At 38.7% G+C, this 25,474-nt stretch overlaps 2 protein-coding genes across 2 annotated transcripts; one reads left to right on the top strand and one right to left on the bottom strand.

The window, feature by feature from the left end:
* Positions 1-87: 87 nt before the first annotated feature.
* Positions 88-23,760, top strand: LOC119550486 (sodium- and chloride-dependent glycine transporter 2). Its single transcript, XM_037859175.1, has 9 exons — positions 88-329; positions 13,136-13,427; positions 13,952-14,230; positions 18,041-18,194; positions 18,927-19,194; positions 19,269-19,372; positions 20,072-20,438; positions 20,498-20,707; positions 20,771-23,760. The coding sequence occupies exons 2-9, from the start codon at positions 13,163-13,165 to the stop codon at positions 22,715-22,717; spliced, it is 3,594 nt and encodes a 1,197-aa protein (XP_037715103.1). The 5' UTR covers positions 88-329; positions 13,136-13,162; the 3' UTR covers positions 22,718-23,760.
* Positions 4,325-6,574, bottom strand: LOC119550488. The gene is given in 4 exon segments (XM_037859176.1): positions 4,325-4,694; positions 5,157-5,405; positions 5,487-5,568; positions 6,101-6,574. Coding segments are annotated over 4 exon segments (1,014 nt in total). The 3' UTR covers positions 4,325-4,485.
* Positions 23,761-25,474: the final 1,714 nt, after the last annotated feature.

Below are 25,474 nucleotides of genomic sequence, written 5' to 3'. Positions count from 1 at the left end.
GACTCTTCGCATTTCGCATTTCGCACCCACACTCGCGCTCGCTTTTCAGCGGGATTCTCCTGGCGCTGCTTCCGTTTCACTTTCAGTTGCTTTCGAATTGTCCGCCAAACTGGACGCTCCATGTGTCCGTTACTTTTCGATCCACCCACGGGAGCAGACAAAACAAAAACACTGCAGATAGTGGTCAAAAAACATACCTACTAACATTCGGTGAAGCATCTGTTCTGGACAAAGAAAAGAAAAGAGAAAAGATCCTCGCAAAAAGTGCTGAAAAGTGAAGAAAAGCAGAGAGAGAGAGAGCGGAAATACCATTGCAAATTCTTAATTGTGTAAGTCCCGCGTAGTGTACGCATGTACTTGTGTGTGTGTGCAAGTGTGCGAGTGTGTTCGGTGTGCGTGTGTGTATTGGTGGGAGTGTCCTTCGAGGCCTGGCAGTAAATATTTAAAACAATTATAGCCAAAGCCCGAACCAAGGTCCCGCAGGACCCGTTGGCAGAGTTAATTAGGCCGCATCCCGTTACACGAGCATCCTGCGCGCAGGATAACTGCATTGTCTGGTTAATTCACCGTTAATGCAGCCTGATTACTAGCCATCCCGGCATCCCAACGTCCTGTCATCCTGTCATCCCGCCAGCCCCTGCATTGGACACCCAAAGCCACCCGATCGACCCATAATTCACTAGAAACGGCCATGAAAATGCGCTGCGATTGGAGCATTTTCATAGCATACTTTTTCGGGGCCAACTATGAGTGAAAGTGAAGCCTTGGGGTTAAGGCGAAAGTTTGCCCGGATTTTGCAGCAAGACTTAACTGAGAATCCAGCCAACTCCAAACAACATTCAAGGAAACTTTTAAGTAATTAAATGGCGATAACGTGAGGCCGTGTTTAGTGATGGTTTAAAGGAATCCCTGATAAGATTAACTTTCTAGGGGAGTTAAAAAAAAGTTTGGTGAATTATTTCTGTACAAAAATAAATACAAAACTTGGATGGTTGACCTTCATTTAAATCTTGAGAGTTATTTCTTTCAATTTTTAATAATTCTAAAAGCCCTAATTTGTTTTAGGTTTTAATAATTGAAACAAATTTTGTAAAACCTGTAAGTTAGCTAATAAACTTGTTTATTCAAGTCAAGTAATTAAAACCTTAACTAGTCGACCTCCATGAATAAGTTTGTTTTTAAAGGTGGCTTAATTTGATTTATTCTTGGAACCCAAGTTAGTTGGAAACTTTAATTGGCTAGGAAGAAAACTGAGGTTTAACAAAAAGTTGCTAACAAGAATTAAAATTTGTTAGCAAGAGTTGAAATCGTAATACCCAGAAGTAATCCTTACGTTGAAATGTGCTAAAACCATATTAATATTTTCCTTGGAATATTACTAGGGGGTATCGCAATTTAAGTAGAGATTTAATGAAGCCAAGAATTTATGACTTAGATTGAGCTAAAATTGAACCCGGATTGGAAGCGTAATTTGCATTATCCCGGAATCTTTTTCAATAAATTTGCATGTACATGTCGTAAGCCCGTTCCCCGTCGCTCCCGAATGCAATCGCTTCGTTGGGCATCAGGTGCATCCAATTCCGGGCCAAATGGATACTTCGGGCTGGGCAAATATTTGCCACAAGTTGGCCAAGAGTGGTGCATCCAGCCGTGGCCCTTCTCCCATCGCCACGCCCCCCGCCCCCCGCTCAAGCCAAGCGTGGATGAACGCAAAATTAATTCCAGCTTCCACCCGCTGGGGTCCCTCGTTTATCCCCACGGACTGCCCCCCACTCCTTGCGGCATCTTCAGCACGAGTCCCGATAACTTTTTACAGCTCTCGGCCACCCTTTCCTCCTTCAGCCTAACTTTTTCCTGCCTTCTTCAGCGGGTTTTTTTCGCTTTCTTGCCTCATTGTTATTGGAATGTCTATGTCGAGTTCTTTTTATTGTATACAGTCGAGCTTCAGTAAGTTGGACACAAAAAGTGGATCAGATAAAATAGTTGATTACTTTCCTTCAAGATTTGTTATAAAAGGTATAAAAGTAATAACACCTAAAGAATTGTCTTAAATTCCACATATAATCTAAAATACCTATTATTTTGGAATTCCATTTTTCAAAGTCAAGAAAGAAGTTAAATATATTTTAAAATTCCATGTATCCTATTCTTCGTAATCTTTGTATTTAGTTTAAATTCTTTTTAAAAGAAATTTAATTAGGAAATATTGGGTTAAGTGTTAATATTAATCAACTTTCGGTACTAATAAAAAGTCTATTGTCTTGGGAATTCTGTACAATACCAAAATATTAATTAACAATGGGTATAAACTATTCTCAAAATGTATTACTATGTCTCTAAGATTTCTGAACTCTTCAGTACGTGAAATCCAAATAGCCCCTGTTTAAAGGACACAGAAAATGCATTAAATGATATCAGCAATGGTTTCTGATAACTTATCTTGCCATATTAGTTTAGACTTTAAATTTAACATTGTATTATTATTATTTAGGACATGGAATCTATCATCCAAATTTTTCATCTAGCTTACCCTAGTTCCACTAGCAGAAACGCACCTGTAGTTGCCGTGGCTTTTGTTATAGTTATTGCTGTGGCTGTTTTCGTTGTTCTCGCTACCTTAGCATCCTTGCCCTTGGCGCGCGCTTTTCTTCCTCTGCTAGGGTCCTTCCGCCCCCATCCTCATACCCATCCCCTTCCCCCCCCCCTCCTTGTGTCGCTTTTTGTTCCTTTTCCTGTGTGCCTTGTGCCTTCCTTCCTGTTCGGCATGAACGTGCGTTGTTTCCTTCGCGCTCGGGCTTTTGGCATTGGCCTGTCCGTGTTTTGTGCGTGTTTGCTAGGGCTCAGCCTCAGTTTCCCAGCATTTTCATATTTTTTTTCCTATTCGGCGTTTGCCATTTGCTATTTGTTATTTTATACGCTTGGCTTCGAGCGCTTTTCCTTTGTGTCTGTGTGTACATTTAAATCGCAATCAAATAATAATAAAAACTTCAGCGAGCAGGCAAAAAAAAGTGATCGGTGACATCGTACTGGATACAGTGCATTAGAAGCCATATCCTGATGGATGGCTGGATTTGGCTGTGTATTGTGTCAGACCTGGCGTATACGCAATGTGGTGGATCTGTTGACTTATCGTCCGGGAATCTTCTTGTGGGCTTAAGTGGTAAATTGATAATATTACGGGGGTGTTGTAAGCCTCCTTGGATGTTCTGCTGCAAAGGAAATCTGATTTATTTTGGTGAACAAATTTTTATATTTAAAAATGGATATGTAAACATTGCTTTAAATAATTATTAATTATTTTTACGAGTTTATAAATATCAAGGTCGTCCTGGAAACTGCTTGTGGGCTTAAGTGGTAAATTTATAATATTACGGGGGTATCTGAGTTATTTTGGTGAAACAATTTTTTATTTCTAATAATGAATATGTAAACAATGCTTTAAGTAATTATTTAGTATTTTAACGATTTTATAAATATCAAGGTCATTGGAAACAAACATTTTAATAGCTAATAACCAAAGGGGCAAAAGGAAAAATCGATTACACATATTTATTGTTGCATACGTGCGGAATACACTAAATATGCGAACTTTGACCTTTGCAAGGCTGCAACTGAGAGTGGGAGAGGGGTCGAGAAAAGCTAGCCGCGGCTAAAGCAATAAGCTGTTAAACTGCTTGTGCATGTCAGCACGAGCTTTTCCCCAGTTTTCCCGACACTTCCCGCTCCATTCGCTCACTATCTCTCCGCCGCAGATGTTGTTGCATTTCCCTGACAATGCAACTGCCAATATCCATGGATGTGGATATAAGCAGGAATACGGATGTGGAAGGCCGATTGTGTAAGTTGTTTGCGGCTAACATTGACATTTGTGTCCATTTAAGCGTGGGCCTTCCTCTGGGGAACCCCGCTCATATGCAACATATGATAATCAAATCAGATTGGGTGAATACATCGGTACACCTGGAGTAAGGGTCAGAAATGGGCGTTAAAAGCTGTAGAATTTGACAAGAGGAATTTAGGATAAAACCTAAAAACCTATCCGACTAAAAATATTATTTTATATTTTTGTAATAGAAAAATATTTTAATATTTATGATTTTTTTTTCTATTTTCCTTAATAAATTAATAATTTTGTGGCACAGATAACTCTAGGAAATAAAATTAGTTCTAAAAGGTGTCTAAAAGTATGCAACAATACATTTCAAATTAGAATGGATTCATAAAAAAACATCTTATTTGATTATAGTACTGATCCAGAACCCAATAAGCTGGATAAATTAAAGAAGGTTATTAACAAAAATAGAAAAATATTCAATAGATTGAATTACTATTACTATTACTATTATTACTATTTTTATTGTGAGTGTAGTCCACCCACGTGCATACAAATTTCGAATATCTGCTTGCTAGCATCTGAATCAATGTCGAAGGCCGTAGGTTGCATGCACGTCGCCAATAAATTCCTCCCCAGAATAGCATCCTGTGTCAGCATTCCACCAATTCCTGCAACTGCTGCATGATCAAACCCTGCAGCATTTCCCTGGCCAAAATGCATCCGTGGCACGGGCAATCACGGGAATTGGGAATGTGCTCCGTCCGCAGGTTCGTCAATTGCAGTCGCCGTTGCGCCTCCCTTCTAGAGCGCTTTTTCAGGGTCCTGACTTCACAGTAGACACAGCAATAGATGGTAATCCCTGTTTATAAACACCAATGTTATTAGAGTGAAAATGCTTATAAGTTTGATATGTTTTAGAAATTTTACTCATTTTGAAGAATTCTTAAGTAAGATTATAAATTCTTAGGTAAAACATAAGGGAACATTTAGTCCTCAAAGAAACAAATTTGAATTTTAAACTTAAAATGGTGGATAAATCACATGAAAGAAGGGTTAAAATTACAAAAATTTCGGAATGCATTTGATTGGGATTTGATGAGTTTTAAGCCTTTCCTTGGGCTCAAATACGATGTGTTCGGTTTAATTTTGGTGTCAAGTTGGGTGACGTATAATATTTGTAATATATAGGACTAATACAAAATCATTGAGTTTATATTCATCATTACAATCTGGTAATTCTAAAGCTAGCTTCCATATGAAAAATTATTATTTTCTTTTCTAATATTTCCTAATAAAAATATTTTAATCTGAGACAACTTACCAACTCCCACAACGGCAATGTGTAAAAGCAGAACCATAAAGACAAAGCGAGCATAGTGCCTATGTTGCCTCAGATCTTCTATGGGGAATTCAATTTCCCCATTGCTGCTTATATTTGCAACTGTTTGGCCAACAATAGAGGTTTCCACCAGCGTGTTCAAATCCAATTCCGTGGAATTTTCGACAGTATTGTTTTCGTTATCGTACTCGAGCATTTGCAGCAGCTGCGTTTCATTTAGCCAGTCAAAGTCTTTACCCAAATGCATAGAAATTTTTATTAAAAAAAATAAATAATCAAATGAAACACGGCAGCATTCCAAAGTGCATTTACCTGTAAAGTTTTCATCGGATTTGACCAGGGGATCAAGGGTTATCGATGTGAACAGCAGCAAAGTCCACCTGGCCATGTTTACCTGGGCGGACAGACCCATGGTGTTCCGGCAATTGTTCTAATGCAACTGAACAAACTTAAAGCGTTGGCACTAGTTGAGTGTTATCAACAATACAGCTGTTTCTGGGCAACGAAAGACGTCTTTAAATTGGTTGATCTTGATTTTGAACATAGAAAGAACCCCATGTCAAGGAAAGAACGCATGTGTAAATTCTTCTTAAGATAGTCATAAAGATAGATGTTTTTATAAGCATGACCTGCAACCAAGGCCTTTAAAATGTAAAGGTCGATTGCAATCAACATAGAAGAGATTTTAATAAACATACAAATGAAAGTTCCTGATACTACCGATTTCAAGAAAGCCCAAAACTCAAACTCATAGGCTATCTTAGTTTTAGGATGATATTAGCCCTTCAATGTATTTAATTGAAATAATCCCTATTAGGATTATATTTTAAGGATTTCCATAGAAAAAGGCAGTAAAGTGTAGCATCTTAAAGTCCAGTCAGTATGTCCATTGGGCTATGCGATTTCTAGGCACATTGTGGCCTGACCCCACAGTTTCCGGTGCACAGTGAACTCCTGGCGATGCGACAGTTGCTACAGAGGCAGTTGACCTTGGTGGTGTGCAGGAAGGTCAGCTCCAGGACGCGGGCCGTCTCCTGGGGTAACGTGGGCCACACGATGCTCTGGGTTCGCGGAGCGTAGACATCGAGGCCATCGGATGTCAGCTCCACAGCCTTCGAAATCCGGCAAAAGCAGCAGATACATCCTGACATCCAAATGAAATCGGAAATATCCGCAATGTGAGTCGGTCAAAGCGATGGTTAACATTAAAACTCACCCAGAAACCCTAAAAGAATTAAGAGCACAAGACCCAGAAGAGTCAACAAAAGGATTTTCATCTGACCGTCAGCAAACATGGAATCCCGTCTTTTATTTACCATATCATGGCAATGATATTGCTCCAATAAAATGGAAAGTGCCACTATGACAAAAGTGCAGCGAGTGGCTGACGCGAAAGACATTTTGTAAATGGTTTCTTTCGGTTTCCACCAAACAATAAACAACTCAAAAATGGGAAAACAAACGGAGGGAAAACAGCTGCAAACAGATGGCGACATCGCCGTGGAACAATAACAATTGGATTGCAAACTTGTGCGCAAATGAAAATTTTGCAAGTGCTAATCGGCAAAAAGCTTCTTTTGGGCATTTCCCCGCCACTTTCTCTTCATCCACAAAATATGGAAAAACTACTTTTTTACTTTTACAGCAGATTTGTTGACTTAAAGGCTTTGGATTGTTCGAGGCCTCGGATCCTAAAAAAAATTCCTTATCAATTTAGTACAATGGAAATTCAAGAGTTCGAACTTGAAATAGGTCTATCTTGGTCTTAATCAAGGACTTTTTAGTCTACATGTAGGAATTTTTTCCCTTTTTTCAAATTCAGAGAATTTTCAAATGGAAAGAAAACGAAAAAAAAATTGTTGCATACTTTTACACACCCTTTTAACTTATATGTGATTTTAAGCCCTAGTAGTTTTTGTGGCACCCTCGTATTTTTTGGAAAAAACACATTTGGCTTGCCAATATGTCCTCACTTAAAAAACGAGTTCATACCCTTCACTGCGGCCCACCTCTTCAGCAATATTCCGCCCACTTGTCTGAAAGCATTAAATCTGTGTATTTTACCTTGGTGTGCATTTGTCATAAACCAAATAAAACGCAACCCATTTGCCCTGAGAAATTACATTTAAATTGCAAATTTAAAGTAAAAACAAAACACGGCAGGCAGCATACGCAACACACTCGACAGTCAGCTGCACTCAAAACCATGAAAATGTATGCAAAGGTGGTAAAAAAACGAGAAGAAAATTGCGAAAATTCTGCGAAAACTGGATAACAAGAAAAAATTATTTGCAGACATAACTCACTTAACTGCCAGATGTCTCCCCTCGCCCTTGTTTATTCATATTTCACGCGCATCACTCTGGTGCATTAAATTCTTCACTCTCTGTTTTTCAAATGCAAAACAGATTTTCATGTGATGCCCTTTGGGCAACTAAAAACACAAACGCTTTTAGTTGACGTAATTTTCAATCGATATGGGGTGCAATTAACTTAAAAATAGGGTAATGGATAATTTAAGTATACGATTATTAAAGGTGACTTTGCAATAGAACCCATTTTCTTTAACAACGCATAACCCCAACTTGTTATCCACTTAAAATATTTTCAAATTCAGTTCAATTAGTGTCTGGGAAAAAATGCATTTCTTTTCTTTGAGTCCAGGTACTTGTTTTCCCCAAGTTCTCAGAACTATCCCTCTATCGAAGAAAGGAAGGCCGCAAGCAATACAAAATTTACTCTGCCATTTTCAACAATTTAATCAACGAAATGATTTGCAATTTGAAATTCATAAAAAAAAGAGGAAAATCACTTGAAATGCCACTTTACGCGCATTTTGATTGTGATTTAGCGCTGAATTTGCGATTACCAGGACGATGACAGCGAAGGACGACAGACGATGACGAAGTAGATGAATATTTAATGCGGGGAGCAGGACCCCCAAGGAGCAGGGACGAAGGACCCCGAGGTGAGGCAGGGGGGGGGGGGGAGAAGTAGAAAATCTGTTTTCCACAAGCATTTTCCGAGGGAAGCACTGGAATGGAGGCAACTTCGTTGCATCGAGACAAATTTGTATGCGTGTGCTTTGGCCTCCGCCGATGGTCGCACATTCATACATATACAGAGCTATAGCTATAGCTCCCGCAAAACTGAATAATCGATATTGCACTTGAAATAGCACCAATAATTCATTGAACAGCACCAACTACCCTCTACATGCAAAGAGGCCAGCATCATCTGCTCTTTTTGTTCCTCCCGATGGTTTCATTTGCATCCACTTTTCCGAGAGGCAACACTTGTTACTGCATAATTATTCAAGGCTTTGGTGTCCATCGCACAGCCATTTATCATCCAATTCCAGTTTTGTGTATGATTTAAACATTTATGCAATCAACATATACCTATTCTAGTTTATAAAACTCATACAATTTACGTAGCCTACATTGCACGTTCAGATAAGGTAGTTAAAGGCTAAATTTAAATTGTACTGTCATGATTTTCATCATGACCTGTAGGTGATATATCTTGCATAACACATATATCATGCAGGAGACTCATTTATTATTTTGGATTACTTAATTAGGAAAGTTCAAGATATATTATTAAAACCAACTTAATGATCATAAAAAAGGTAATATCAAATTAATGGTGTTGACCTACGCAACCCGTTTCTTTTGCGATTTACTTCAAATTTTTTTTTTAAGTGTGAAACAATTTTAAAATAAAATACTAAAACAAAAAACATTATAATGAAAATTAAAACAAACAATTTTTTTGGGATTTTTAAACTCCTAGAGACGATTAGTAGTTCATATTTTTCCAGCCCTATAAAGAACTAAATATTCGATCAGCATTCACTTTACTTCCGGTTGCGATCTCATTTTCAAACTATTATGACCGTTATTCTTATATTATATATCTTATAAATATCTTTGGAACAATGGAGTAAGTTATGACATACTTTTGTGTTTTCAAGAAAACTTTCTATATTTATTTCGGTAATATTAAATGTTTATAACTTAGACCATTGTATTAAAATCTTATCTTATAAAATGTGCTTGGGTGTTAAAATATATCTTTAGTTCCCTTTTTTCGTTGCCATGTAAACTCTACAAATCTCTACTATTTGGGCTGACTTTATATTATTTATTTTTGATATTACAATTTTTTCGCAGTACTTTTTTCATATCCTAGGCCCACCCGTTCTCCTAAACATAATCCGCCCACTTTCACTCAAGGGGCGAAGGTCGCCACTCGCTTTGTTTGCCGCTTGTGGGCAGCCTTCGTGGGTTCAAGTTCAAGTGCTCAGAGCTTGCCCCTTCGTAATTGCCGTGACTTGTGCAACAACAGAAAATACAGATGGAACGGCGCTGATGATTACCATGATGCCGATGACGAAGGTCCCTTGTCTTGCCTTGGGCTCTCGGGCCAGGGAAATTTAACTTTCGCATAAAAATGTCAAAAAAGGAAAAATTATGAAATGCCAAAAGGCGGAAAACGCTGTCGGCGGATTGCTGGCAAAAAAAAGAACAGGAAAACTAGAATGCAGCTCATGTAAGCGGCTCCACCCCCCCTTTTCCCTATTTCAGCACTGCAGATTCCCAAGGTCGTTTAGTGCAATTCACCCACCGCCGCCCCTTTGCTCTCATCAAGCGTAAACAAGCGAGAACGCGACGGCAGAAGCTCGAAAACATTTTCACACTCGAATTCACCAAACATAAACAAGGCATAGAACGAGGGTAGAGGGGGGTGGGATTTGGGTGGTATATGGAATAGGAGTTCTACTCCAACCCTCCTCTTGTTTATTTAGTTTTTCGCTCTCACACGTGGCCAACTTTTTATATTAACTATCTACTTTTTTTGTGCTTACAAAACGTCCAGGGCAACCCTTCCACACGTTCTTTACAAATAAGAAAAAAGATGGTCACACTAATAAAAAATGGTTTTTATAAATACATATTCAGGGGTATTACAGAATTCTCTTCATGCGAATTTCGGGCGAAATATATTTATAAGCATCATACATAGAGATCTCTGTGACACCCCCGATTGTAATTTAACGAATACTAGTACTAAACTTAATTAAAATTGCGATAACAACTCTTTAACCCGTTTAATACAATTTATAAAATAGGATCATTCAGAAGTCTTTCGTTAACAAAAATGTATTTACAACAAAAGCAACTGCACTAAAACAAATATCCAATTTGATTTATTGAACTATCAAACTATTTAATATAAATCCTCTTACCAAACCCTTTAAAAAATATATCACCTCAATGTCTGAGTGTGGTTCATTCACTAAATCAGTTAGTTCAATTAAAAGTTTAAAGGATTTTAGTTGTATTGTGTTAGTTGTATTCAACTATGAGTTCAAGCCTTAGCAATAACTATTGATCAAGCATTGGCTTTACAATTTCATACATAATCCACCTAAAAACCCTGACCCAGTGTATTTCTTTAATCAAGTCTTATATCTAAATTGGAACAGTAAGTTCAAAGTTTACTCTTCAGTTGGCAAACTAACCCAACCCATTTATTTACTTAACCCTAATGCCAACTGTTTGTGCAGACTCTTTTACACCGATAAAAATAAAGATACAGAAGTATATTCTTTTCTTAAAGTTCTGTTTAAGCTTCTACCCTACTACATTTTTTTAATATTTTAGGAAAGGCAAAGCAGTTTAGCAATAAAACCTCTTAACCGCAACTGCCAATTTAATGCAATCAATAAAATTTCGTGAGCAAAATATGAAATGAAATTAAATTTTGATATTTCGTTTCAACTGTAGACTTACGTGCTCCGAATAGTCGAATTGCTGGAATATCGCTCGTAAAAATAGTATAGATTTTCTGTGGGCGTTAAAACGCTTTCGTTTTCACCTGACCGCTTCGAGGGAAAACTTTCCTAGCTCTTTTCACGCTTTTTCAATGGAAACTTTAGCGCTTCCGCCTGGCACCCCCCGCTTTTCATTGTCAGCCGGTTGTGTTTCGCTTATATTCCGAAAAGTTCGCACAAAGCTAAATGTTTATTTGTACTGCAGTTAGTTCTCCGCCCTGTTTGTTTGTTTGTTTGCTCCTCTGTTTCGTTTTATTGTGTTTTTTTTCTGTTTGTCGCCGCTGAATCGCATTCTTGGGCCAGGAGGAATCATTAGGAACTATTTACTAAGCAAATGCCACGGGCATTGCGAATGGGTTGGAATAGTTGCAGGCGGAATGCTGGACCGCAAAAGGGGAGGGAAAATGGAAAAACCAGGCCAGGAGCAGAGCAACCTTGCTCGAAAATGGCAATGGGAATTGGGTATTGTGGTTTTACCCCATTTTCCCTGCGGCTCTTTCCACTCGGAGATGGAATTCCCTGGCCTTTCCCACGATGCAAAACAGATTTTCACAGGTTCACTGAGATCTGAGATCATCATTGGCACACTCACTTGCTTAAATACACATTTGACTGCCTAATTACGAGGCTGTCAACAAATTGCCATAAAAAAAAACAACGCCATCTCAGCCAAGAAAATGTCACAAGAACGTGACCAGGCAAAAAAACACTCAAGCAGTGCCGGAAAAGCAGGAAAATCCTCTCACATCTCATCACATATCCCATCACACGATGTTATGGCCACTACAGAAAGTGTGACAGTTGGACTATATAGTATAAATTATACATATACGGTGTGTGTGGGGTGTGTCTGGGGTGGCTGTGAGTGTGTGGGTGAGTGTGGGTATGTGTGAGTGCGCCCAGCATCAAGTGCCATTGACGGCGCGTCATTTTCTTGAGTACTCATTTATCCTCAGCTCAAAAAGTTACCGCCGTCAAAAAAAACAGTCCTGTAAGTGTATTTAATTAAAGAAACGGAGATTGCAAAATGTGACAGCACATTCTGAATCGATTGAACTAGGATTAGGTTTGAATTAGCTTGCTTAAACAGATTTTGGATGTTCAAATTTATACTTTCACAAAAAAAAAGTCATGATTTTTAGGATATACCAGATTTAACAAATGGGTCCACAATATTTCTCTTAAATAAAGTTTATATTTGTTTCTAAAATGTAATTTTTTACAAATTATTAAAAGGCTGTTAACTAAATTCTAAATAAAGCAAAATTGTTTTTATAATGTACACCCAACTTCCGGCTGCGATAATTAAATGCCAATATTCACACTAAAAAGCTAATTAACTAATTTTCCATACTGCTTCTTTTAACAAAAACTTATAAAGAATTGGAAATGTATCTATGGGTTTTTTCTTTATTGGATTATTTAGAGGACGCATTACGGTGTAAAATGCAAAGATCCTTCAAGGACAAAATGAAACTTACAAAAAAAAGGAGAGAAAAGAAATGAAAAAAATATTAAACTAATCACCATCAAAGTCAAGCTTAAAAAATATAAATAGAAATGCAATTAGTGCCAGCAAAATGTAAAAAATAACAAGCACCTGCAGAAACATGACTAATGACGCATAATAGCTTTAGGCAAACATAAAAATAAATAACAAATATTACTGAATGGACTGACGCGGTGAAGGGAAGCTTTGCAAACAAATACAAGCTTTATAATACGGATATGAAATTCTAGGTGGTACCACCCACCTAATCAAAAGGAAATTAAAAGTGGCCACAAGACTTATAGTTTATATAAGCCTATTTAAGCTAATTAGTTCATGATTAGGGGTATTTAGGTGAAAGTTTCCAATTTAATCTGACCTTATTTGAAGTTACTTGCACCCTCGTGCAACAATGCTAATTTAACATACATATATATATATATATATGCAGCTTAAGTCAGATGACCTTTCTTCATTGTTTCGTTTAGCTTGCATCGAGGTCAATAAAATCCATCAGTATGCTACACAGTATAAATTAAGAGCTCTTGGCCAGCTGTGAAAATTGGCAGTTGGCCAATTTGTTGTCACCTGTAAGAACTATCTAATCAATTTACTTATTTGAATATTTTGCAGCTGGAGGAAGATCGAACTGCCACCGAAATGGGGCAGAGCAGTAAATCTGGAACTGGTGGAGGAGGAGGAGGCGGCGTGGTCTGTCCCTCGACGGCGATCAGTGGTTGTGCCTCCGGAACGGCTCTCATCCAACTGGACACCACTGGCCCAGGAGCCGGCGGAGCAGGAGAATCGGAACATGAACGAGGCACTTGGACGGGTCGCTTCGATTTCCTCCTCTCACTTTTGGGCTATTCAGTGGGCCTGGGAAATGTGTGGCGCTTTCCATACCTGTGCTACAACAACGGTGGAGGTTGGTAACCTTAAAGTTTATAAAATAATATTTATCTAGGGTGGTTAAAGGATTAATTATCTGTCGATGCTATTTGGAGGTGCCACACAAATCAAAAGGGGTCTTAAATAATTTTTGAGTGCCATTTTATGTGCCTAAAAGTATGCAGTGAATAAGAAATAGTAGACTTTCTAACTGAATGCATTGTTATTCTGAGCTTCAGATATATTGTTGCATACTTTAGACACTTGAAATGGCATTTAAATTTGAAAAGTAATTTCACAGCACTAATGATTTTTGTGGCCCCAAGATATATTTTCTTAAAACTTCTAAGTTAAAATACTATTATTAGACTTACATACATACTTTGAGGATTTCACAGAAACGACTCACTAATAAACTTGGCTAAAAGTATGCAATACATTTGTTTACTGCATAATTTTAAGCACTTTTATAAGTGATTTCAAAACTTCCGTATTTTGATTAAGATTTTATACAAATAAATTAAATAAAGTTATAATTTATTGAAATACAATCTTTACCAGGAGCCTTCCTCATCCCCTTCACCATAATGCTGGTGATTGCCGGACTTCCGCTGATGTTTATGGAACTCTCATTCGGTCAGTATGCCGCCCTGGGACCCGTGGCCGTCTATCGCAGGTTCTGCCCGCTCTTCCGAGGACTGGGAACCGGCATGATCCTGGTCTCCGCCATTGTGATGCTCTACTACAACCTGATCATCGCCTGGACCATCTTCTACATGTTCGCCTCTTTTGCCCCGGTGCTTCCGTGGCAGAATTGCGAGCCCGCTTGGAGCACAAAGTGTGAGTTTATCCCCTGGGGACAAATATATAATATGATGGCTCCAATTAATTAATAGGCCCCAGCACTCAGGGCGAAAAAAGAGATGAGAGGATGCCAGATTCCTATCTTTTGTTACGTTTTCCCCGTAATAAATTAAGCAAATTGCAAGCTGTCAAAAGTAGAATTTTATTTTGCTTTTTTCCCTGCTCTGTTTTTGTTTTGTCCATTGGCGGCACGTGGCTTGGTTGGGAAAACACATGGCTAAGAAAATGAGGAAAAATGAGGGGGCAAAATGGTTGTGTAACCAGCAGACCTCGGAGACAATTGATTCAGGGACCAAAGCAAAGATAAACACTCAGAATCCCAGGGAAATTTCCAAGAAAACTTGCAAATCATTGCAAACAAATTTGAATAAAAAACTCCATAAGTTCGCAGCTGAAATATCCAAATAGTTAAAGTTAACCTAATTCCAGGGGGATCAAAAGTACATCATTCATTTGGCCCTGAGGCACTTCCACATCCACATCCACATCCAAACGTCCACGTTCACATCCATTTCCTTCCTTCACGCACACGCAAACAATAAAAGTATGAACAAACTTTCGCTGAGAATTATAATAATAAACAAGATGGAGGAGCGGAACAATAACGCATGGAGGAATCCTAGGCGCCTTGAAGTAGGCAATTGTTTTTGTGCCTCGTTTGACATTGTAAGGTGAGAGCTAGTGTGTGTGCGTGTCCTCATAAGGACTCTCCTATGATTGTGTGTGTGAAGGCGTTTCATTCGCTGCTTTTGACTTCTTTGCCCGGAAACAGACACACAGACACACAGACACTTTAAAACGTTCCGCCACGCGAAACGCATAAATCTTTAACGAGCATTGAACGCCGGCTCTTCCGGATTCTGGAAATAGAAGTCGGCTGGATTTTCATTCTTGGCCGGAAAAGCGTGGAAAAGTTTCCATGTAGGTCAGAAATGATGACGGGTGTTTTCTGCGACATTTATGGAAGACATTCAGCATAAATTAAATTTCTTAAGTGCTTTCCAAATGTTGAGACTAAAAGCAAACCTAATACATAAACAGTCATAAGTATCTTAAAATGCCTTTCCACAAGAAGGGCTTGTCTTTCCAAAAAAGGAATTTAAATATCTAGATATAACTTTTTATGTATGTTTTAAAAAAATATTGTAGATCTACTTCTTTACAACCTTCTTTCATTCTTCTCTGTTTTTTTTTTTTATAATTTATATTTGCTTAGCTTGTTTTATGGCTGACAACTTTACATTACTGCCAGGATATCAACACATATACGCAAACACATTCTCAAGTAACTGGGTGTTTGTTAGATGGAACAAGGACTATAGTTGAATAGCTTTGAAAGTTTTGCATAAAATAAGGCAGGAAAAACACCCACAATAACCCATCAACATTTTAACTGACAGTACTAGATATTTAAAGGGACTAAAAAATAAAATTACTAAAAATCATTAAACTTAAATACATAGATATATTATGTTATTTTAATAAGATATAGGTACATTTTTATCTTGGCGAACTCGATTTTTTTAGGTTTCAATAAATTTAAACTTAAGATGATTAGCTGAAAAAACAACATTATTTAAATACCCGCACATTTTTTAAGTAAATCACCTTTATATTAAAAACCCATAGCTAATACCTTTGCGGCAACAAACACCCTCTTCCTGCCCCCATAATATACATATATCCATGATTTTATGTGTAAGGATGGCAAAGTAAGCCATCGTCCTTGCCAGCGACTTGGAAATGGAATCAGACTTAGACAGAGGTCCCAGGTAGGATGCCATTTCCGCTATTATTATGGCAGCTCAGAAATCGATAATGGATGCTATTGAGAATATTGAGGGTCCCCCGTCGCGTCTGTTCCTCATATTTCACCTTCTGGGTAACGAACACGGCAGCTTGAAATTGTTAAAATGACAAACAATTATGTCTTAACTGTTTTTGACACTCAATCGTTGGCTGAGGAACATTCAACCTTGGGCCGGGCTTTTCCCTAAGCTCTCGGGATACAAAGCGAGGGAAAGTTGTGAGTACGGTTGGGGAAAATATTATGTACATAATAGAAGAGAAAGTGAAAGAGAGCGAGAGAGAGAGAGGGACAGAGGGAGAGGGAGAGCGACTGCCTCGGCAGACAAGCAATTTCTTAAGGATTTTATTTATTGACACTTTTCGATTCGCCTTTCGATGCTGCTTTTCCAGCATCCTGACCTCGTTGGCCGCCTTTTGTCCTCGTCTGTTTTAGATGACAAATGTTTACTTTTAGTGTCACGATTAAAATGTGTTTAACTCTGTTTGTCCATGGATATGGATTGAATGTCGCTTTCTGTTTGGCTTTCCACTTACTTGTGTGTTTATATTTTTTCAGTAAATATTTGGATAGATTTTTATTGTGGCCAATAAAGTAAATGAGCTTACACGGTAATTGGCCTAAGACTAACAGTTTACTTATTCGAACCTCTTCAATTCCATGAAAAATGAAAACCATCCAAGTTTGCCATCAAACTTAAAGGTCCCAAATTTAAGGCCACTCAAATTCAATAAGAAAGTCTGGCCGTGTGTATCCTTTTCCAACCAGGATATTTACACACACACTGCCTCGCACTCACAGGGATTTATTTTGAATGTGTAGACCGCCCGAATTTGTTAGGCAATCCTCGTTTCTTTTTCAAATAAAATTTATCTCATACGGATTCGCTGTGTGCGTTTGTGTAATCAAATTAATTGCAATACAAACAGATGCAGACAGGCAAATTAAACGGCGTGTAAACACTTTGAAGTTTTTCACAAAACCATCAACCAACCGACAGCCACACGAAATTGTTCTCAAATTTATTTCCCCGTCGGAAAATGATGCTGATGAATTGGTCTGATGAATGTGTGTGGGGATGCTCGAAATTTAACCTTAATTCTGGCAGGGAATTTCGTCTGCAATTGTGGGGTTTTATTCGGATTTCACTTAGGGGAGCTGTATGGGTAATACTTATAATCAAGCGTTGATTGGGCTTTCAAATATGTTTTTAAGTATTTATTAAAACCTATTGCATTTCCGCATAATTAGGCACTGTCAAATCGAAAAGTCCTGGGGCTTGGCAACCATGTCCTTTATCATCTTCCACATCCACATACAAGTTCAACTCAGCTGTCAGTTAGTCATTTTGCGGATATTGGGGTGAAAAACTTTGGCGCTGACACATTCTCACTCACTCTTTCGACACTCAGCACGCATACATAAGTCAAATGTCATGTGTCATAAGCAGATCCGGAAACTTGATGACAAATTCAGGTAAACAGGCTACTAAAAACGATTTTTGTTGTTTATTTTTTTTTGGGAAAATATGGGGGCTTGGTTAAAGTTGGCGTCTCATTAGGGGAGTTCTAATCGAAATGCTGCCCGAAAGTACTTTATAGAAGTTAAAAAATACCCAAAAAGTAAGGAATCCAAGACAGATTGCTCTGGCATTGAGCTTTCACCCCCCGTCGACTCAGCAGAAGTCACAAGTTTCGAGAACCTTTGTCCAACCCTTTTTGACCAAAGGACTTTGGCATTTCCAGACCCGTTTTTTATGTTTGCCTGAGCTGCCCCTTTTGTGTTCTCCTACTGATTTGCTACTTTGTCCTTTTAATTATGTAGCCGGACACACAGAAAATAAAGTTGCACAACCCAAAGCAGCCCGACCGACAAATAGTTCATAAATATTAAAATGCTCTCTAACCTTTTATGCATAATTGAGGGGGGTGGGAGTGGAAATCCAGATCAAACCTGCTGACAGCCCAAGTCTCTTCCAGATTGCTTCTCGTACGCCCAGGCGGATCAGTGCGAGGCCACCAATGGCACCTACTACCATAGGACCTGCTACAATGCCACCTCCGCGGCGGAGAACAACATCACGGCCTTGGCCCTCGGCGCCCTGAAGCGGCCCCCCGCCGAGGAGTACTTCAAGTGGGTATCCGAACCATCTTTAGGTCCTTACTTAGCCATTTTCACTTTATATTATTCATATTTTAAAATTAGATATTATATTTTTATTATCAACGATAGAATTACTAATGGTAATGGTTATGATTTATATTGTTCATCTTTTACAATTAGATATTATATTTTTATTATCAACGATAGAACTACTAATAGTAATGGTTATGATTTATATTATTCATATTTTACAAAAGGAAATTATATTTTTACTATCAACGATAGAATTACTAATGGTAATGGTTATGATATCGTTGAATAACTCATTCTATTTAAATTTAAAAAAACATGCAATTATAATGAATTATTTTAAAAACATCAAACAATTTAATTATCTAGTTTCTGTAACGGTTCAGATGATATACGAATATTGAATAAAATATTTCCGAATTAGCTTGCATAACAACTCAGAACAGCCCGATAGCTAAACTTTTGATAAAAACAATATTAATATGATATCCAATAAATGCTGATCCCAAAACTTTCAAATCAAGTTAATCTTTTCAAGCTCTAAGTATAATAAAATGATGCACTTTAAATACTGGTACCGTGAAACTTCAGTCCTCAAAGATTTTAAATAGTGGAATATTGTTTATTTAAAATACTGTTCAAACTTTAACTTGGATATTAAGTCTTTTCATCCATGCACACTCCCCCTGCCCTTTGTAAGCCTCTTTTTCGATTTGAACTTTGGTTTTGCAGCAATTTTGTGCTGGGTCTGTCCAAGGGCATCGAGGAGACGGGCAGCATTAAGCTGTCACTGGCTGCCTGCCTCTTTCTGGCCTGGGCGATTGTGTTCCTCTGCCTGTGCAAGGGAGTCCAGTCCTCCGGCAAGGTGGTCTACTTCACGGCCCTGTTTCCCTACGTCGTCCTCGTAATACTCTTTGTCCGGGGTGTCACCCTGCCGGGCGCCAGCACGGGCATTATCTTCTATCTGACACCCGATTGGAAGCAGCTGGCCAATGCCCAGGTAGGTGTTGCATCTTGACCTTGCAACTAAACCTGCTCATGGACCTGGCCTTAATTTGAAAACTCTTCTTCTAGGTGTGGGGCGATGCTGCGGTCCAGATATTCTTTGCACTGAGTCCGGCCTGGGGAGGCTTAATCACGCTCTCGTCCTACAACAAGTTCTCCAACAATTGTTACAAGTAAGTAAAGATTATTTAGAAGCCATCATGAAAGTGTTGCAAATGGGAATTGTAGAGCACTGCTTCATAGCGTTATGAATGGAGTCAGTCGAATTTTAAGTCGATTAACTTGTGAGTATTATTTTCAGTAAGTCAAAAACATTCTCAAAGCCTTTTGATAAACTAAGGAAGGCAAAACAATAATTAAATGATAAGACAATTGATAAGTTACTGGTCGTAATAAAAATCCATATAAATTCGCCCCTAGAATACGCTCATTATCACAATGATATGTTATAATAGACATTTCGATATAATCAATACACGATATACAATTTCTATTTAAATTCAATTTAAATTTGGGATTTGAATCAGTAAGCTTTTGTTTTTTTTTCGATTTGAAAGAATATGCAAAAATAGCTTTTCGAAGAAATACAATTCTCTTTCCACATTAAATTTTCATTATAAAAGCTATTTTGGAGTAATCGGATATTGGCTTTCTCGATAAGAATCTCGATAAATCAAAGGTAAAAAGAATTTCTAGCCGCGAAATACATTCAAGAAGGCGTATTTATTTAGAAATTGGTTATCTGAGTATCGGGTATTTAATAGTCGATGGACTGAACAATAGGGTTCCTACTTATTTTAGAGTTTGCCAGACTGGAACACGTTAATTTAAGTTTACATAAATAGATAACATAGATCTAAATCTTCTTAAAGGGACTCTCTGATCGTGGCCTTCTGCAACATAGCCACCTCGTTCTTTGCCGGCCTGGTGATTTTCTCCATCATCGGCTTCTTGGCCCACGAGCTGAACGTGGATGTGGAGAAGGTGGTGGACCAGGGCGCGGGTCTGGCCTTCATCGTCTATCCGGAGGTGGTAACCCGATTGCCCGTATCGCCGGTGTGGGCCGTCCTGTTCTTCGTGATGCTGCTGACCCTGGGACTGGACTCGCAGTTCGCTCTGATGGAGACGGTGACCACTGCGATTTTGGACAGGTTCCCCAACCTGAGGCAGTACAAGATCTGGGTGGTTCTGTCGGTGGCCATTTTCGGTTACATCGGTGGCCTGGGCTTCACCACTAATGTGGGTATTTCTATAAGAGCAATCAGTCTATATACTAATTTGTATTACTAATCCTTTAGAGCGGCATGTACTGGTTGCAACTGATGGACAAATATGCAGCCAATTGGTCGGTTCTGCTGATTGCCATTTCGGAGTGCATTCTAATTGCCTGGATTTATGGATCCCAGCGGTTCCTCAACGATATTCAGGGCATGATTGGCAAGCGGTCGTGGTTCTGGAACTTTTTCTGGGGCATCATGTGGCGTTATATCACCCCAGCCACCCTCTTGGTGAGTTTCTTTTCTTTTTTCTATTAGCTAGATGATTTTTAAAATTTATTTAATGGATTTTAGTTCATTCTGTTCTTCAACTGGGTGGAATACAAGCCGGCCAAGTACGGTCACTATGTGTATCCCATGTGGGCGGATGCCGTGGGCTGGATTGTAGGACTGCTGCCCGTGGTGGTCATCTTCTTGGTGGCCTTCCAGGAGATCTGGCGGGCCCCGAAGAACCTCAGCTTCCGGGAGCGCATCAAGCACCTGCTGCAGCCCACCGCCGAGTGGGGACCAGCTGGAAGACCCTGTGTCAATCTCCACGCCGAACGTTACCAGAGCCAGAACTACGATGGAGTGACCAACACCAAGATCCTCATCGAAGCCGAATCCTCGCCCAAGCTGAAGGCAAACAAGAAGGACAAGCAATTGACCCTGGATGTGGATGTGGATGTCGAGTGCCTGCCACTGGCGACTGTGGGCAAGCGGCCAGGACCGGCCAAAACAATGGGCAAACAGAGCAGCAGCAGCAATCTGCAGACAACAGCCAAAAATGGCACTCACAAGTCGCCAACAAACGAAACTAGTCCCAGCAAGCAGCCACTTATTCCGGCTGAGAAGGACACTAAATCAGCAACCACAAAGGTCCTGGCTGCCGGAACTCAGAGCAGTGGACATGAGTGCACCGCAATGTCCACTTTTGCGGGCGGCGGGGAGAAGAATCCAACGAAAGTCAATTTGGCGACAGTAGCAACAACTGTGGCCACCAGCAAAACCACAACAACAGCACCAGTTGCTGCTGCTGCTGCGGATGTCATCAAAGCATCGCCACCAGCTTGTGTTGCACCTACAATTTTAGGCAGTGTTGCTCCAGGTGCAACAGTTGCTGCTGCGGCGAATGGCAAAACAACTGCAGCTGCTGGCAAGGAGCCACCTAAAACGACGGTATCAGCAAGTGTTGCTGCTGCTGGTGCCATCAAAGCAACGCCAGCGGCTAGTGTTGCACCTACAACATCAACAATTGCTGCTGTTAAAACGCCATCAGCAACAATCGCTGCTCCAGCCAAAGTAAAGCAAGTGGATAAAGCAGCTCCTGCTCCACTCAAAACGACAATATCAGCAAGTGTTTCTGCTGCTGCAGGAGCAATCAAAACATCACCACCAGCTAGTGTTGCAACTACAACTTTGGTCAGTGTCAAGCCAGGGGCAACAGTTGTGGTTGGTGCTTCAACTGTTACAGCTTCTCCTAAAGAATTACAATTGGATAAAACGACTCCACTCAAGACGACAATATCATCAGCTGTTGGTGTTTCAGCAACAACCAAAGACGCGACAACAGCAAATATTGCTCCAGTCAAAATAACTCAAGCAGTAAAAATCACACCAGTTGCTGCTCCATCGGCAAACGTTGCTGTTGCCAAGTCCACAACGGCATCGGTGTCGAAGGCAAATATTGACTCTGGCACCAAGCCAACGGCTCCTTTATCCACTTTTAAGTCGGATGGCAAGCCAGCAACAACCACTGCGACAACAAACCAACCAGCAACAGTTGCTGTTGGTGTGACAAACGGCAAGGTCACACCGAGTGCAGGCGGCTCGGTAAAGGCCACCAATATCACAGCAACTGCACAGCCATCGTCTAAAACTGCTTCGAACCCAAAGCCGACAGCAACTTCAGCAGGAAGTGGCAAGATAGCAACATCGGGCGATATGTCCAGCAGCAGGCCAGCAGATAATCCATCGGCAGTAAAGGGCGCGGCCAGCAGCAACATGTCGGCAAAGTCTGCGAAAGGTGGCAAGACAAAACCCAGCGATACCAGCCCTACAAAGTCAACAGTGAAGGCCATAAAACCCGGCGCGACCAGCCCCACAAAAGCCGCAACATCTGCTGCAGGCGTGGCAAAACCAGGAGCAACTGCAGCAGGCAGCAGCAGCAGCAGCAGCAAGAAGGCAGCAACATCGGGCAGCCAGGCCAAAACGAAAGGCAATGCATCGGCAACCGCAACTGCATCAGCAACTAAAAAGTAATAAGGCCTAGAGCATCCCATGTGGAATCCAATTAGGTCAGAGGAAAACGGTTCAACGCGTAGTTCCCAATATCGAAAACTATTTTTATAAGTATATGTATGTGTATCTAACGAGCTAAGCCACCCACTTAAACTGTAAATGTAAAGAGTTTAATTAGGGGATTATGTAAACGGACACTAACTAAGATCAAGTATTTTATAGATATTTAATTTGGATTGGCAGTGCGGAAGAGAGGAAGAACGAACCTTCATGTTTCCTATGCGAAAGTACCTATTTATCAGTCATCACTGTGGGATAGCTGTTCCTTAGTACCTTATTTCAAATGATGGCGGAAAGACTCGATTGTAATAACCGAACAAGTTAACGTAGGATTTAGAACCGGACTCGTGGTGTTTATTTAGTTTCGTGTGTATATCCCCTTGGATAACCAGTAATTGGGTGCCAAGTAATTCGAGAGCAATGTTGAAAGTGCAATGGAAAACGTTGAGTTTTAAAAATATATAAATTTATATACAAATATACAAAGGTTACAATTAATCAATTTACACAAATGACAGATCGTTTGATTGGTTTTTTTTACTGCAAATATTCTTAAGACTACTTTGGAGGGCAAGAACACCGGATAGCGGAGGTAATTTTCCGTTTTTATAAGTGCGTACATTTGTTTATAGAGCAGTAAACATCACCCGAAAAATGCAAAACTTAATCTGTAAATGTAAAATGTATCTATGTGCTCACTGTACTCTATGTTTTCTGTGCTAACGAGAGACTCATGTACCTAAATGTTAATCAAGTTGCATCAAATCCCTATTTGTGTGCATTTGTATAGTTAAGGCAAAATATTTAGAAATGTTTTATGTGCGTGGACTAGATGGAAACTAAGCCAAATAAGGAATAAATGCTCACAAGAAAACCAGAAAAAAACAATAATTACAAGTACATTTCTAGAATTTATATAACCATTGTTGTGTATTCATGTTGAAAATAAAATATATAAATATATTAAAATATACAAAAATAGAAACAAATATAATATTCGTAAATATTTATATGTGTTTGTACCTGTAGTTAGTTGGGATAATTAAAAAACATCTCATATTCAGAAATGATGTAATCTGAAGACAATGTGTTACTATTTTTGCTTTTCGGTTTATTTTGATATAATCTATTATAACAAAATTGGGGGGCGTTCAATTGAAGACCCCAACTTATAATTCAACCCCTGAGAATGTGTGATAAATAATTTGCTCCGGCTCAATGTAATTTTCAATTTGTGTCAAACATACTTTAGGCGTAAGTGAAAAATTGGAAACAGGAATATATATTAATATGCGAATTGAAATTGTTGTAATTTGAGTTTGTTGTTGTTGTTTGTTTAGCGCAGTAGCTGTGACACACGCCTAAATACATACATATGTACCTAGACCCTAGAAACGTATAACGATATCTGCTCTCAAACAATTAATTGCCGTGAAATTTATAGTTTCGTTATTAAAAAATGTATTAAAATTAAAAAAATGTTATCTGGAATTATACAACATTCTGGGAATTTAAGAAAACAAATGCGAAAAATTGATTATTTTATTGGCGACCTTTTAATTTTACGGCAATTAATTTTTTGATTGTATGCATATGGAATAATAAAATTAGCCATCGATATTGCATGTTTGTTAGTTAAACTGGATGTGTACCTGTAAAATAAAAACGGCAACGTAAACTAAACAGAATTATCAAATTAATATAGTTAAGGAATTATGTACCGGCTGTTCGAAAAGATATAAGTAAAAACAGATGGAATGCCGCAATTTGCTCAAACTTAACGTAAGTCGCAAGTGAATACACAGAAACATAAACTGTCAATTCAGACACGATAATTATAATTTTAAAAATTTAACAAATTACTCAATTGGCATAAAACATAGTGAAATAAGAAGAGTTTACTTTAAACATTGAACAGAGGAGCTTCAAATTTTATATGAAACTTTGGAATGCTAACGGAATAAATCAAAATGTTTAAATAAAAATCCAAAGAACTAGGCAAGTAATCAAACAATTGCAATTCATATCCCCTGTAGACCGAAAAACGAATATATTCCGAAATGAAACCCATCAACCGGAAAACCCACCAGCTGCATGATCAACAATAAAGTATAAAGAGCAGGAAATCTATTCAATGTATGCATTTTAAGCGAATTAATACTTAAGAGTACATAACAGAAATCAGAATTTAAGAATTGCTTTCAGTCAAAACGGAAAACATTAATAGTTTTCCTGCAATTAACACCTTCAGTGAACTACTTTTGTTATACATATTTCAGTTAATTCAAAGAATCAAAAGTTGTTTGCAGGATTATGAAATCAGAAAAGTTATTTTCAGTCGGAATTGAATGGCTGCATCAAGAGTCTCAGCACATTTCTCCAAACAAAATTTAAAAGCAGAAACTGGGAGCTAAATATACAATATATCTTATTAAAATAGATGTATAACATTTTTGCTGTTCTGGTAATCAAAAATATATGTTATATCAAATTAAACGTGTAAGCAAATATTACACATATTCCACAGATGCCAATAACTAAACGAGTAATCATAAATAATTATGTTAAAAATGTAACATTAAGCAAGGAAAAACAATATTCATGAATAAATATTTATGGGTTTTAACAAAAAAAATATACATCAATAAAAATAATGTGGAGGGAAACAAGGATGATAGTTATCTCGCGGATTTAAAACCGATTCGAGCACCGAAGGCG

Source organism: Drosophila subpulchrella, chromosome 2R, assembly GCF_014743375.2.
Source record: "Drosophila subpulchrella strain 33 F10 #4 breed RU33 chromosome 2R, RU_Dsub_v1.1 Primary Assembly, whole genome shotgun sequence".
NCBI classification, from domain to species: Eukaryota; Metazoa; Arthropoda; class Insecta; order Diptera; family Drosophilidae; genus Drosophila; species Drosophila subpulchrella.
The sequence above is the reverse complement of the archived record's forward strand: the minus strand, read 5'-3'. Positions and strand labels throughout refer to the sequence as shown.

Bases quoted from the DNA above. Each gene is read 5' to 3' on its own strand.
- LOC119550486 (XM_037859175.1), top strand. From the start codon at position 13,163: ATGGGGCAGAGCAGTAAATCTGGAACTGGTGGAGGAGGAGGAGGCGGC. The intron at 13,428-13,951 runs GTTGGTAACCTT...AATCTTTACCAG, and splicing joins GTGCTACAACAACGGTGGAG to GAGCCTTCCTCATCCCCTTC. The intron at 19,373-20,071 runs GTAAGTAAAGAT...ATCTTCTTAAAG, and splicing joins TTCTCCAACAATTGTTACAA to GGACTCTCTGATCGTGGCCT.